Source organism: Anser anser, assembly GCF_964211835.1.
Source record: "Anser anser genome assembly, contig: HAP1_SCAFFOLD_583, whole genome shotgun sequence".
In the NCBI taxonomy this organism is placed as follows: domain Eukaryota; kingdom Metazoa; phylum Chordata; class Aves; order Anseriformes; family Anatidae; genus Anser; species Anser anser.
Genome location: NW_028153492.1, coordinates 17,550 through 30,179, shown reverse-complemented (window position 1 = coordinate 30,179; position 12,630 = coordinate 17,550). Strand labels below are relative to the sequence as shown.

The 12,630-nt window shown below is 63.8% G+C and overlaps 2 protein-coding genes across 7 annotated transcripts; both read left to right on the top strand.

Annotated features, from left to right (window-relative positions):
* The first annotated feature begins 1,240 nt into the window (after nt 1–1,240).
* MON1B (MON1 homolog B, secretory trafficking associated) lies at nt 1,241–6,172 on the top strand. Of its 2 annotated transcripts, none has more exons than XM_083854243.1 (6): nt 1,241–1,325; nt 1,744–1,804; nt 2,910–3,173; nt 4,790–5,609; nt 5,717–5,864; nt 5,966–6,172. In XM_083854243.1, the coding sequence occupies exons 2-6, from the start codon at nt 1,750–1,752 to the stop codon at nt 6,140–6,142; spliced, it is 1,464 nt and encodes a 487-aa protein (XP_083710369.1). In that variant the 5' UTR covers nt 1,241–1,325; nt 1,744–1,749; the 3' UTR covers nt 6,143–6,172. The 2 variants fall into 2 exon arrangements, with proteins under 2 accessions (XP_083710369.1, XP_083710370.1); XM_083854244.1 differs by having other exon boundaries at nt 1,244–1,325; nt 2,913–3,173.
* Nucleotides 6,173–7,092: 920 nt separating this feature from the next.
* Nucleotides 7,093–12,432, top strand: LOC310892077 (synaptonemal complex central element protein 1-like). Of its 5 annotated transcripts, none has more exons than XM_083854249.1 (11): nt 7,093–8,467; nt 8,627–8,674; nt 8,785–8,835; nt 9,400–9,474; nt 10,232–10,279; nt 10,407–10,461; nt 11,269–11,358; nt 11,509–11,572; nt 11,672–11,738; nt 11,867–11,909; nt 12,066–12,432. In XM_083854249.1, the coding sequence occupies exons 1-11, from the start codon at nt 8,449–8,451 to the stop codon at nt 12,301–12,303; spliced, it is 798 nt and encodes a 265-aa protein (XP_083710375.1). In that variant the 5' UTR covers nt 7,093–8,448; the 3' UTR covers nt 12,304–12,432. The 5 variants fall into 5 exon arrangements, with proteins under 5 accessions (XP_083710375.1, XP_083710374.1, XP_083710371.1 ...); XM_083854248.1 differs by having other exon boundaries at nt 8,785–9,474; nt 12,066–12,155; nt 12,252–12,432; XM_083854245.1 differs by having other exon boundaries at nt 8,785–9,474.
* Nucleotides 12,433–12,630: the final 198 nt, after the last annotated feature.

The window sequence follows — 12,630 nt, the reverse complement described above, 5'->3', positions numbered from 1 at the left end:
CCCCCACTGAGTGCCCCCTGGGGGGGGGGGGGTCCCTATAGCCCCTATAGCACAGCAGGGGGAGGGGATAAGGCCTGGGGGAGGGGGGCTGTAGGGCCTTATAGCACAGAGTGGGGGGCCCTGTAGAGCCTATAGAGCCTGGGGGGGGCTATAGGGCCTTATAGTGCCTCTTGGGGGGCCCTATAGCCTCTATAATGCCTCTTGGGGGGGGTCCCTATAGCATCTTTGGGAACTATAGGTCCTTATAGCCCCTCCTGGGGGCCCCTATAGAGCCTAGGGCTGGTGGTATAGCCCTTATAGGAGATATTGGAGGGGTCCCTGTAGCATGGCGGGGGGGGGCTATAGGTCCCTATAATGCCCTTTAGGGTCCCTACAGCCCTTACAATGCCAACTGGGGTCCCCATAGACCCCATAACGCCCTTAGGGGGTCCCTGCCGCCCCTACAATACCAACTGGGGGTCCCTACAGCCCCTATAACGCCTCTTGAGGGTCCTTATAGGCCCTATAATGCCCCTTAGCAGTCTGTACAGCCCCTATAGCACCAATTGGGGTCCCCGTATATCCCCCTTAGGCGTCCCTACAGACCCTGTAATGCCCCTTGGGGTCCCTAAAACCCCTATAATGCCCAATGGGGGGGGGGGGGTCTCTATAGACCCTATAACGCCACTTGGGGTCCCTAAAACCCCTATAATGCCCAATGGGGGGGGGGGTCTCTATAGACCCTATAACGCCACTTGGGGTCCCTAAGTCCTCTATAACGCCTCTTGGGGTCCCTAAAGACCCTATAATGCCCCATGGGGGGGGTCCCTACGGCCCCTATAACACCTCCTTAGGGTCCTTATAGGCCCTATAATGCCCCTTAGCAGTCTGTACAGCCCCTATAGTGCCAATTGGGGTCCCCGTATATCCCCCTTAGGGTCCCTATAGACCCCATAACGCCCCTTGGGGTCCCTATAGATCCCATAACGCCCCCTGGGGTCCCTACAGCCCCTATAACGCCCCGTGGGGGGTCCCCACTGCCCCTATAACGCCCCCTGGGGTCCCTACAGCCCCTCCCGGCCCCGCCCCCGCCCCTCCAGTGACGTCACAAAGAGGGCGTGGCCTATCGCTCCCGCCCCGCCCTCTCCCTTGCCCAAGCCCCGCCCCCCCCGCCCCGCCCCACGCCGCTCATTCGCCGGCGCGGCGAGGCCCCGCCCCCTTCCCCCCGCGCCGGGCGCTGATTGGCGGGGAGGGGCGGGGAAGGGAGGAGCGCGGCGCGGTGACGTCACGAGCGCGCGGCGCACCCGGAAGCGGCGGCGGCGGCGGGAGCGGGGCCGAGGGCCCGGGTGAGCGGGGCGGGGCCAGAGGGGGGCGTGGTCGGGGCGGGGCCACGTGGGGGGCGTGGCCCTGAGGGCGGGGGCGTGGCCAGGAGGGGGCGGAGCCAGGCGGGGAGCTCTGCCGCGGGAGGGGGGCTTCCCGCCGGGGGCGGGGCTTATGGATTGGGGGCGTGGTCTACGCGCGGGGGCGGGGCTTGGGCGGACGGGCTGCTGGTGGGGGCGGGGCTGGGTGCGGCAGGGGGCGGGGCTAAATGTGGGAGGGGGCGGGGCCAGTGGGAGGCGCATGTGGGGGCGTGGTCGGCACGGGTGGGCGTGGTCAAGCCGAAGGGGGCGTGGCTATGGGGCGGGGGGTGTGGCTTGGGGAGGCCCCGCCCCCTCGGGGCGCGGTGGGCGTGGCCCGCGTGACCCCGCCCCCCCCCCCCCGCAGGCGGCCATGGCGGCGGCGGCGCCCGGCTCCTCCCCCCGCGAGGGGTCCCCCGAGCCCCCAGGTGAGGGCAAATCTGGGGGGGCACTGGGGGCAGGGGAGGGGGCCCGGGGGGGGGGGCCGACCCCAGGCACTTGGGTTTGGGGGCCCCAGGCCCCGTCTTGGGGGGTTTTGGGGTCCCCAATTTCTGGGGTTTTGGGGTCCCCAGGTCCTGGTTTGGGGGGGTTTTGGGGTCCCCAATCCCCAATTTCTGGGTCCTGGGGGTCCCCAACCCCATACCGTTGGGTTTAGGGGTCCCCAGTCCCCAATTCCTGGTTTGTGGGGGGGGGTCCCCAACCCCATACCCTTGCTTTTAGGGTCCCCAATCCCCAATTTCTGGGGTTTAGGGTTCCCCAATCCCCAATATCTGAGTCCTGGGGGTCCCTGATCCCATACGCTTGCTTTTAGGGTTCCCCAACCCCACACCCTTGGGTTTAGGGTCCCCCAACCCCATACACTTGCTTTTAGGGTCCCCAATCCCCAATTTCTGGTTTGTGGGGGGGGTTCCCCAACCCCATGACCTTGGTTTTAGGGTTCCCCAACCCCATACCTTTGGGTTTAGGGGTTCCCCAGCCCCATACCCTTGGGTTTAGGGGTTTCCCAACCCCATACCCTTGTTTTTAGGGTTCCCCAGCCTCATACCGTTGGGTTTAGGGTTCCCCAGCCCCATACCCTTGGGTTTAGGGTTCCCCAGCCCCATACCGTTGGGTTTAGGGTTCCCCAATCCCATACCCTTGGGTTTAGGGTTCCCCAACCCCATACCCTTGGGTTTAGGGTCCCCCAACCCCATACACTTGCTTTTAGGGTCCCCAATCCCCAATTTCTGGTTTGTGGGGGGGGTTCCCCAACCCCATGACCTTGGTTTTAGGGTTCCCCAGCCCCATACCGTTGGGTTTAGGGTTCCCCAGCCCCATACCCTTGGGTTTAGGGGTTCCCCAGCCCCATACCCTTGGGTTTAGGGTTCCCCAACCCCATACCCTTGGGTATAGGGTTCCCCAACCCCATACCCTTGGGTTTAGGGTTCCCCAACCCCATACCCTTGGGTTTAGGGTCTCCCAGCCCCATACCGTTGGGTTTAGGGTCCCGTCTCCCCGTGCCCCGACCTCTCTCTGTGCCCCCCTTACCCTCAGCAGAGGACTCGGAGGACGCGGCGGTGCCGGCGGCGCTGTCCCCGGTGGCGGCGGTGGCGGCGGCGCGGCGGCGCGGCGACGAGGACGTGACGGCGGCGGGGTGGCGCGGGCGGCGCAAGCACGTCTTCGTGCTGAGCGAGGTGGGGAAGCCCATCTACTCGCGGCACGGCAACGAGGAGGCGCTGGCGGCCACCATGGGCGTGATGATGGCGCTCGTCTCCTTCATCCAGAGCGGCGGCAACGCCATCCGCGCCATCTGCTCGGGTACGGGGCCGGGGGGACGCGGGGCGGGGGGGGGACACGGGGCGGGGGGAGGAATGAGAACAAAACGGGTCGTTGGCGCGACGGCCAGCACCGAAATTGGTTGGGTTTGGGCGCCCTGGCCCCAAAATCTGTTGGATTGGACGTCCCGGCCCCAAAATCTGTTGGATTTGGACGTCCCGGCCCCAAAATCTGTTGGATTTGTACTCCCTGGCCCCAACATTGGTTGGATTTGGACGCCCTGGCCCCAAAATCTGTTGGATTTGGACATCCCGGCCCCAAAATCAGTTGGATTGGATGTCCCGGCCCCAAAATCTGTTGGATTTGGACATCCCTGCCCCAAAATCTGTTGGATTTGTACTCCCTGGCCCCAACATCGGTTGGATTTGGACGCCCTGGCCCCAAAATCTGTTGGATTTGGACATCCCAGCCCCAAAATCTGTTGGATTGGACGTCCAGCCCCCAAATCTGTTGGATTTGGACGTCCCGGCCCCCAAATCTGTTGGATTTGTATTCCCTGGCCCCAAAAGTAGGTGGATTTGGACGTCCTGACCCCCAAAATAGTTGAATTTGTAAATCCTGAGCCCCAAAACGGCCGCATTCACGCACTCTGATCCCCAAAATTGATTGGATTTGGACATCCCAGCCCCAAAATCTGTTGGATTGGATGTCCCGGCCCCCAAATCTGTTGGATTTGTATTCCCTGGCCCCAGAAGTAGGTGGATTTGGACGTCCTGACCCCCAAAATAGTTGAATTTGTAAATCCTGAGCCCCAAAACGGCCGCATTCACGCACTCTGATTCCCAAAATCAGTTGGATTTGGACGTCCCGGCCCCAAAACCAGCAGCTTTCTCACATCCTGACCCCCCAAAATAGTTGAATTTGTAAACCCTGAGCCCCAAAATGGCCACATCCATACACTCTGATCCCCAGATGAGCTGAATTTGCACGTCCTGACCCCAAAACCCGCCATAACCACGCACCCCGACCCCAAAACCCCACAATCTCCCACCCTGACCCCAAAACCCCGCATATTTGCACTCCCTGACCCTAAATCCCCCCAATCTCCCACCCCAACCCCAAAACCCCCCAATCTTCCCCTGACCCCCAAATCCCCCATATCCCCACACCCCGACCCCCAAATCCCCTATATCCCCACACCCAGACCCCCAAATCCCCCATATCCCCACACCTTGACCCCCAAATCCCATATAACCCCACACCCCAACCCCCAAACACTCTATATCCCCACTCCCAGACCCCCAAATCCCCCATATCCCCACACCCAGACCCCCAAATCCCCCATATCCCCACACCCCAACCCCCAAACGCCCTATATCCCCACACCCCGACCCCCAAATCCCCCATATCCCCACACCCCGACCCCCCAATCCCCCATATCCCCACACCTTGACCCCCAAATCCCCTATAACCCCACACCCCGACCCCCAAACGCCCCATATTCCCACATCTTGACCCCCAAATCCCCTATAACCCCACACCCCGACCCCCAAACGCTCTATATCCCCACACCCAGACCCCCAAATCCCCCATATCCCCACACCCCGACCCCCAAATCCCCCACGTCCCCGCACCCTGACCCCCAACCCCTCCCGCAGAGGACCGCACGCTGGTGTTCGAGCAGCGGGGCCCGCTGCTGCTGGTCTCGGTGTCCCGCACGCGGCAGTCGGCCGCCCAGCTGCGCCGCGAGCTGGCCTTCGTCCACGAGCAGATCCTCAGCCTCCTCACCCGCGGCGGCATCGCCCGCGTCTTCGCCCGCCGCCGCGGCTACGACCTCCGGCGCCTCCTCGCCGGGGCCGAGGCCGTCCTCGACCGCCTCTTGGCCGGCGCGGCGGCCGACGGCCGCCTCCTGCTGGGGGCCGCCCGCTGCCTCCCGCTGCCGGCCCCGCTGCGCCGCGCCGTCTCGGGGGCTCTGCGCCGCGCCGCCGCCGCCACCGTCCCCGCGCCCGCCTTGGCGCTGCTGGCGGTGGGAGGCCGGCTGCTGACGGCGGCGAGGCAGCGGGCGCTGGCGGAGGACGGGAGGCTGTGCGCCAGCGACCTCCACCTCCTGCTCAACCTGCTGGGGGTGGGCGCCGGCGCGGGCGAGGTGTGGACGCCGGTGTGCCTGCCCCGCTTCAACCCCGACGGGTACTTCTACGCCTACGCGGCGGCGCTGGCCGAGGAGGAGGAGGAGGGCGCCGGGGCGGTGACGCTCATCCTGCTGTCGACGGAGCGCGAGGGCTTCTACGCGGCGGCCGGGTGCCGGCGGAGGCTGGAGGCGGCGCTGCGGGCACAAGGGTGGCTGGCGGAGCTGGGGGCGGCGGTGCGGGGCGGCGCGGGCTACGGCCCCTCTCGCCCCGGCGCCCCCGAGCTCCGCCATTTCCTCTACAAGCCGCTGGAGGGGCCCGAGGAGATGCAGCAGCTGCCGCAGTTCACGAGGTGCGAGGCCGGTTTTTGGGGGTGAACGGAATGATTTCGGGCGTCCCCCGCCAACCCGTCGCGGGTAGGTTGGGGGGGGGTCCTGACACCCGCCGTGCCCCCCGCAGCCCCGAGCTGGAGGAGCCGTACGGCACGGAGGAGGAGCAGCATCGCCTCTTCGACCTCTACCACTACCTGCACAGCCGCGTGCACTGCCCCCGGCGGCCCCTGCGCCTGCTCTACCACGTGGCCGAGAAGGAGACGCTGTTGGCTTGGGTGAGCGGGGCGGGGGCCCTCAGTAGGTTCCAGGGCGAACGGCGGCGGCGTGCGCGGCGCCGTCAGTAGGCTCCAGAGTTAACGGGAGGCGGCGGGCGCAGGTGACGAGCAAGTTCGAGCTGTACGGCTGCTTCAGCCCGCTGGTGACCAAGGCGGGGGCCATCGGCGTGCTCACCAAGCTGCTGCGCTGGATCAAGAAGGAGGAGGATTGGCTCTTCATCCGCTACCCGCCGCCCTACTGCGCCGCCCCCGGGCGCCCCGAGGAGGCCGAGGGCTGAGGCTCGGCCCCCCCGGGGGGCGTGGGGCGGGGGGGGGGGGGTGGAATAAAACGCCGCCAGGAGAAAACGCTCCCCGCGCTTCTTTGGGTTTAATCGGCCGGTGGTGACGTCACGGGGGTGTGATGTCATCGTTGTGTGATGTCATCGTTGTGTGATGACGTCACGGGGTGGGACAAGGCGCACACGGTTTGGGTCCCGGTGCCCCGCGGTTCCGCCATTTTGTCTCTGTCGCGTCCGCCATTTTGCCTCAGGGACGAGGCGGGAAGAGGTGAGAGGGAACGGTGGAGACTGCTGAGAGGGAAAGGTGGGAAAAGGTGAGGAAAAGGGCAAGAAAAAGAGGAAAAAGGTAAGAAAAAGTGAGAGGGAGAGGTGGGAAAAGGTGAGAGAAAAAGGAAGGAAAAGATGAGGGGGAAAAGTGGGAAACGCTGAGGAAAAGGGCAAGAAAAGCTGAGAGGAAAAGGCAGGAATTGCTGACAGGAAAAGGTGGGAAAAGCTGCAAAAAAGGGCAAGAAAAGGTGAGAGGAAAAGGTGGGAAAAGCCATTAGAAAAAGGGCAATAAAAGCTGAGAGGAAAAGGCAAGAAAAGCTGAAAGGAAAAGGCAGGTAAAGCTGAGGGAAAAGGGCAAGAAAAGCTGACAGAAAAAGGCAAGAAATGCTGAGAGGAAAAGATGGGAAAAGCCATTAAAAAAAGGGCAAGAAAAGCTATAAGAAAGAGATGGGAAAAGCTGAGAGGAAAAGGTGGTAAAAGCTGAGAAAAAGGGCAAGAAAAGCTGAGAGAAAAAGGCAAGAAAAGCTGACAGGAAAAGGCAGGAAAAGGTGAGAAGAAAAGGTGGGAAAAGCTGCAAAAAAGGGCAAGAAAAGCTGAGAGAAAAAAAGTTGGAAAGCTGAGAGGAAAACTCAGAGAAAGCTGAGGAAAAGGGCAAGAAAAGCTGGGAGGAAAAGGTGGGAAAAGGTGAGAGAAAAAGGCAGGAATAGCTGAGAGGAAAAAGTTGAAAAAGCCATTAGGAAAAGGGCAAGAAAAACAGAGGAAAAGGTGGGAAAAGCCATTAGGAAAAGGGTAAGAAAAGCTGTGAGAAAAAGGTGAGAGAAGGGAATGAAAAGCTGAGAGGAAATGGCAGGAATTGCTGACAGGAAAAGGTGTGAAAAGATGAGAAAAAGAAGGGGCAAGAAAAGGTGAGAAAAAGTGGGAAAAGCTGAGGGAAAGGGCAAGAAAATGTGAGAGGAAAAGGTGGGAAAAGGTGAGAGGAAAAGGCAGGAATTGCTGAGAGGAAAATGTTGGAAAAGCTGAGAAAAAGGGCAAGAAAAGCTGAGAGGAAAAGGTGGGAAAACGTGGGAGAAAAAATGAAAGAAAAGATGAGAGGAAAAGTCAGGAATCACTGACAGGAAAAGGCGTGAAAAGCTGAGGAAAAGGGCAAGAAAAGGTGAGAGAAAAAAGAGAAAATGTGACAGGAAAAGGCAAGGAAAGTTGATGGGAAAGGGTGGGAAGAGCTGAAAGAAAAAGGTACGAAAAAGAGGAAAGGGCAGGAAAAGGTAGGAAAAACTGAAAAGGTGGGAATTGCCGAGAGAAAAAGGTGTGAAAAGCTGTTAGAAAAGAGTGGGGAAAGTTGTTAGAAAAGGGTGGGAGGAATGGGAGGAAAAGGGAAGAATCTCACTGACAGAAAAAGGCAGGAAATACTGAGGAAAAGCTGGAAGAAAAAGGTAAAAAGAACAGAGGGGAAAAGGCAAAAAAAAGTTGACTGGGAAAAGCAAGAAGAAAAGAATAAAAGCTGACAGGAAAAGGCAGGAAAAACGGAGAGGAAAAGGCAAAAAGGGGAAAAAGCAAGAAAAGCTGAAAGGAAAAGGTAAAAATGAGATAAGCTGAAAGGAAAAAGCAAGAAGAAAGGAAATAAGCTGATGGGAAAAAGCAAAAAACGAGGTAAAAACTGATAGGAAAGGCAAGAACTGAGAGGAAAAGGTGGGAAAAATTGACACGAAAAGTGACAAAAAGCTGGAAGGAAAAGGTAGTATTAATTGCTGACAGGAAAAGGTGGGAAAATCTGTTAGAAAAGGAAAGAAAAAATGAGAGGAAAGAAAAAGGGAGAGGAAAGAAAAGCTGAGAGAAAAGGGCGGGAATCGCTGACAGGAATCGCTGAGAGGAAAAGCCGGTAAAAACTGACAGAGAAAAGGTGAGAAAATCCGTTAAAAAATGTCAGGAATCGCCGAGAGGAAAAAGCGGGGATCGGTGAGGGGAAAAAAGGAGGAAAAACCGAGGAAAAAGGGCGCCGAGAGGCAGGAGGAGCCCGCCCGCCATCGCTGCCCGGCGGCGCCATGGAGGAGGCTGCGCAGGGTGAGGAGGCCACAGGGGACGTGGTGGCTCTGTCCCCTCCTGTCCCCTGTCCCCTGCTGTCCCCTCCGTCCCCTCCTGTCCCCTCCGTCCCCTCCTGTCCCCTCGCCACAACGCCCCAGGGCTGGCGATGGCGGCTGAAGGGCGTTCGTCCCCCTCCAGGGTCCGGCCATGGTGGCGGTGAGGAGCTTCCCACCCCGCCGGCGCAGGGTGCGTGTCCCTGCCGTCCCCCCCCCGTGTCCCCACTGCCCCCTCCCGTGTCCCCCGTGTCCCCACGGGCTCCGTCCCCGTGGCTCCGTCCCCACACCGTCCCCGCGCAGGGGGACCGCGGGTGGAGGCGCTGCTGGCGCGGATCCGGGCTCTGCACCAAGGTGAGCGCCCGCGGGGACAGGCGCTGGCCCCGGGGGGTCCGTCCCCTTGTCCCCACGGCTGTCTGTCCCCCTGGCCCTTTGGTACCACGGGTGTCTGTCTGTCCGTCCCCATGGGGGGGCTGTCCCCTTGGGGGGCCGTCCTCCTGTCCCCACAGGTGCCCGTCCCCGTGGGTGTCCCTTGTCCCCTTCCCCTGTCCCATGGCTTTCTGTCCCCCTGTCCCCACGGGTGTCCGTCCCTCTGTCCCCATAGATGTCCGTCCCTCTGTCCCCACAGGTGGCTACCCCATGGTCCCTATGGGTTCCTGCCCTTCTGTCCCCATGGGTGTCCGTCCCCCTGCCCCCCTGTCCCCCTGGGTGCCTGTCCCCCTGTCCCCTTGTCCCCTTGTCCGTCCCCCTGTCCCCCTGGGTGTCCGTCCCCCTGTCCCCCTGTCCCCCTGTCCCCATGTCCCCCTGTCCCCCTGGGTGTCCGTCCCCCTGTCCCCCTGTCCCCTTGTCCCCTTGTCCGTCCCCCTGGGTGTCCGTCCCCCTGTCCCTCTGTCCCCCTGTCCCCACGTCTGTCCCCAGCCTGCCAGGCCCGGGCGCAGGAGCTGGCGGAGGCTCAGGGCCACAGCGAGGAGCTGCGGCGGCACCTGGAGCAGCGTGAGTCCCCGGGGGGCCAAAATCCAAGGGGGGGACCCCGAAATCCACGGGGGGGATCCCAAAATCCAAGGGGGGGACCGTAAAAAGCCATTGGGGGAGACCAAAATCCATGGGGGGACCCCGAAATCCATGGGGGGACCCCGAAATCCATGGGGGGACCCCGACATCAGTAGGGGGGGACTACAAAATCAATGGGGGGGGGGGCAAAATCAACGGGGGGGGGACCCCAACATCCATGGGGAGATCCCAAAGTCCATGGGGGGACCCCAAAATCAGAGGGGGGGACCCCAACATCGGTGGGGGGGCCCCAAAATCCATGGAAGTGAACCCAAGATCCATGGGGGGGACCCCAAGATCCATGGGGGGGACCCCAAAATCCATGCGGGGGGACCCCAAAATCCATGGGGGGGGAGCCCAAATCAATGAGGAGGACGCCAACATCAACGGGGGGACCCCGAAATCCATGGAGGGACCCCAAAATCTACAGGGTGCCCAATTACAATGGGGAAGGGGGCCGAAATCCATGGGGGGGGGGGCCAAAATCAATGGAAGGGGCCCAAAATCCATGCGGGGGGACCCCAAAACCCATGGCGGGGACCCCAAAACCCATGGCGGGGACCCCCAAATCCACGAGGGGGGGCCCCAAAATCAATGGGGGGGACCCCAACACCCACGGGGGGAACCCCAAAACCCACGGGGCTTGGGGGGGGCCCCCGAAACCTGGAGGCCCCCCCCCGGCGCTGAGCCCGTGGCGCAGTGGAGGAGCAGCTGGCGGCGCTCGAGGGGCTCTGGCAGCAGCAGCGCGGTGAGGCCGCGCTCCCAGCGTGCCCCGGGGCCGTGCCCCCCCCCCCCATTCCCCCCCCCCTTCCCAGCACGCCCCGGGGCCGTGCCCCCCCCCCCGCCCCCCCCTCATGCCCCTGTCCCCCCCCCAGAGGCGCTGCGGGTGGCGCGGCTGCGCTGGGAGGAAGTGGAGGCCGAAGGGCAAAGGTCAGCGGGGGGCGGGGCCGTGGCCCCCCCGGGTGACCCCTGACCCTCAGCGCCCTCTGACCTCTGACCCCTCTGACCCCCTCCGTGACCCTTGACCCCTCTGACCCCCAGCTGACCTCTGACCCTCCCCGGCAACCCCTCTCCTGGCATCCTGCTGACCTTTGACCCCAACCATCCCCTGGGGACCCCTGACCCTGAGTGTCCGCTGACCCCTGGTGACCCTTGACCCCTCTGACCCCTCCTGGTGACCTCTGACCCCTGCAACCCCCCCCACAACCCCTGACCCCTCCTGGTAATCTCTGACCCCTCCAACCTGTGGTGACCCCTGACCTCTGCAACCCCTCTGTGACCCCTGACCCCTCCTGGTGACCCCTGACCCTTCCAACCCCTCCCCGTGACCTCTGACCCCTGCAACCCCCCCCATGACCCCTGACCCCTCCTGGTGACCTCTGACCCCTCCAACCCCCCTGTGACCCCTGACCCCTCCAACTCCTGGTGACCCCTGACCCCTGCAACCCCTCTGTGACCCTTGACCCCTCCTGGTGACCCTTGACCCCTGGAAACCCCCTGTGACCCCTGACCCCTCCTGGTGACCCCTGACCCCTGACACCCCCCATGACCCCTGACCCCTCCAACCCCCCCATGACCACTGACCCCTCCTGGTGACCTCTGACCCCTCCAACCCCTGGTGACCCCTGACCCCTGCAACCCCCTCATGACCCCTGACCCCCCCAACCCCTCCCTGTGACCCCCGACCCCCCCCCCGGTGCCCTCTGACCCCGCGCCCCCCGCCCTCCGACCCCGCAGGCGCCGCCAGCTGTGCGAGGGCCGCCAGCAGGACCTGGAGGGGGCGGGGGCGCAGCGGGGACGCCTGCGGCACCTCCGCCGGGGACACAGGTGGGGGACACGGGCGGCTCACGGGCGGCACAGGCGTGTCACGCGTCCCCGTGCGTGTGTCACGCGTCCCCGCACGCGTGTCACACGTCCCCACGCGTGTGTCACGCGTCCCCGCGCGTGTGTCACGCGTCCCCGCGCGTGTCCCCGCAGGCAGGACTTCTGGCGGCAGCTCGACGCGCTGATGGAGGAGCACAAGCGGCTGCAGGAGGCGCACGTGAGCCCCGTGTCCCCCCCGGTGTCCCCCCCGGTGTCCCCCCGGTGTCCCCCCCGGTGTTCCCTCCCGTCCCCGCGCCCTCACCCGGTGTCCCCGCAGTCCCCGGCCGCGCTGCAGGCCGAGCTGGCGCGCCTGGAGGCCGCGAGGGACGAGCTGCTGAGGCAGGGTGAGCGGCCCCGCTGTCCCCTCCCCGTCCCCGCTGTCCCCTCCCCGTCCCCGATGTCCCCTCCCCACCCCCGATGTCCCCTCCATGTCCCCAATGTCCCCCCCGTGTCCCCGCTGTCCCCCCCCCAGAAGCCGTCGAGGCGCAGCTGGGCCCCGAGGCGCGCGTGGCCACGTGAGTCCCCTCCCCGTCCCCTCGGGGACACCGCCGTGTTTCCCCGCCACCCCCACCCCGCCTTGGGGACACCGCCGTGTCCCCCCTGTCCCCTCCCGTCCCCTTGGGGACACCGCCGTGTCCCCCCCGTCCCCTCCTGTCCCCGTGGGGACGCAGGTGGCTGCTGCAGCGGGAGAACCGGGGGGCGCGGGGGCGCCTGGGGGCGGCCACCAGCCAGCGGCAGGCCCGGCTACGGCGCAGGGACAGGTGGGTGTCCCCTCGTGTCCCCTCGTGTCCCCTCGGTGTCCCCTCGGTGTCCCCGTGTCCCCCGGGGACCGCCCGGTGCCACCCCGCTGTCCCCAGGCTGGCCGAGGAGCTGGAGCAGCTGCAGCGCCCCGGGGAGGCGACGCAGTGAGGGCGGCGGTGGCGCCGCGGTGGCACCTGTCACCATGTTGTCACCTGTCACCGCGTTGTCACCTGTCGCCGCGCCTTGTCACGTGTCGCCACGCCTTGTCACGTGTCGCCGCGCGTTGTCACGTGTTGCCGCGCCTTGTCACACGTCGTTACGTTGTCACACGTCGTTACGTTGTCACACGTCGTTACGTTGTCACACGTCACCGTGTTGTCACGTTGTGTCTTCGTCCCCGCCGCGTCTCCCTTGCGGCTTCATGGCCCCGTGGGCCCCGACTTGTCCCCGTGTCCCCAGATGTCCCCAGATGTCCCCGATGTCCTCATGTCCCCA

Excerpts from the sequence above, each read along its gene's own strand:
- LOC310892077 (XM_083854245.1), top strand. Across the intron at positions 9,475-10,231 it reads GCGGCGGCACCTGGAGCAGC|TGGAGGAGCAGCTGGCGGCG; the intron begins GTGAGTCCCCGG and ends CCCGTGGCGCAG. Across the intron at positions 11,573-11,671 it reads AGCGGCTGCAGGAGGCGCAC|TCCCCGGCCGCGCTGCAGGC; the intron begins GTGAGCCCCGTG and ends GTGTCCCCGCAG.
- MON1B (XM_083854243.1), top strand. The coding sequence starts at position 1,750 with ATGGCGGCGGCGGCGCCCGGCTCCTCCCCCCGCGAGGGGTCCCCCGAG. Across the intron at positions 3,174-4,789 it reads CATCCGCGCCATCTGCTCGG|AGGACCGCACGCTGGTGTTC; the intron begins GTACGGGGCCGG and ends CCCCTCCCGCAG. Across the intron at positions 5,610-5,716 it reads CAGCTGCCGCAGTTCACGAG|CCCCGAGCTGGAGGAGCCGT; the intron begins GTGCGAGGCCGG and ends TGCCCCCCGCAG.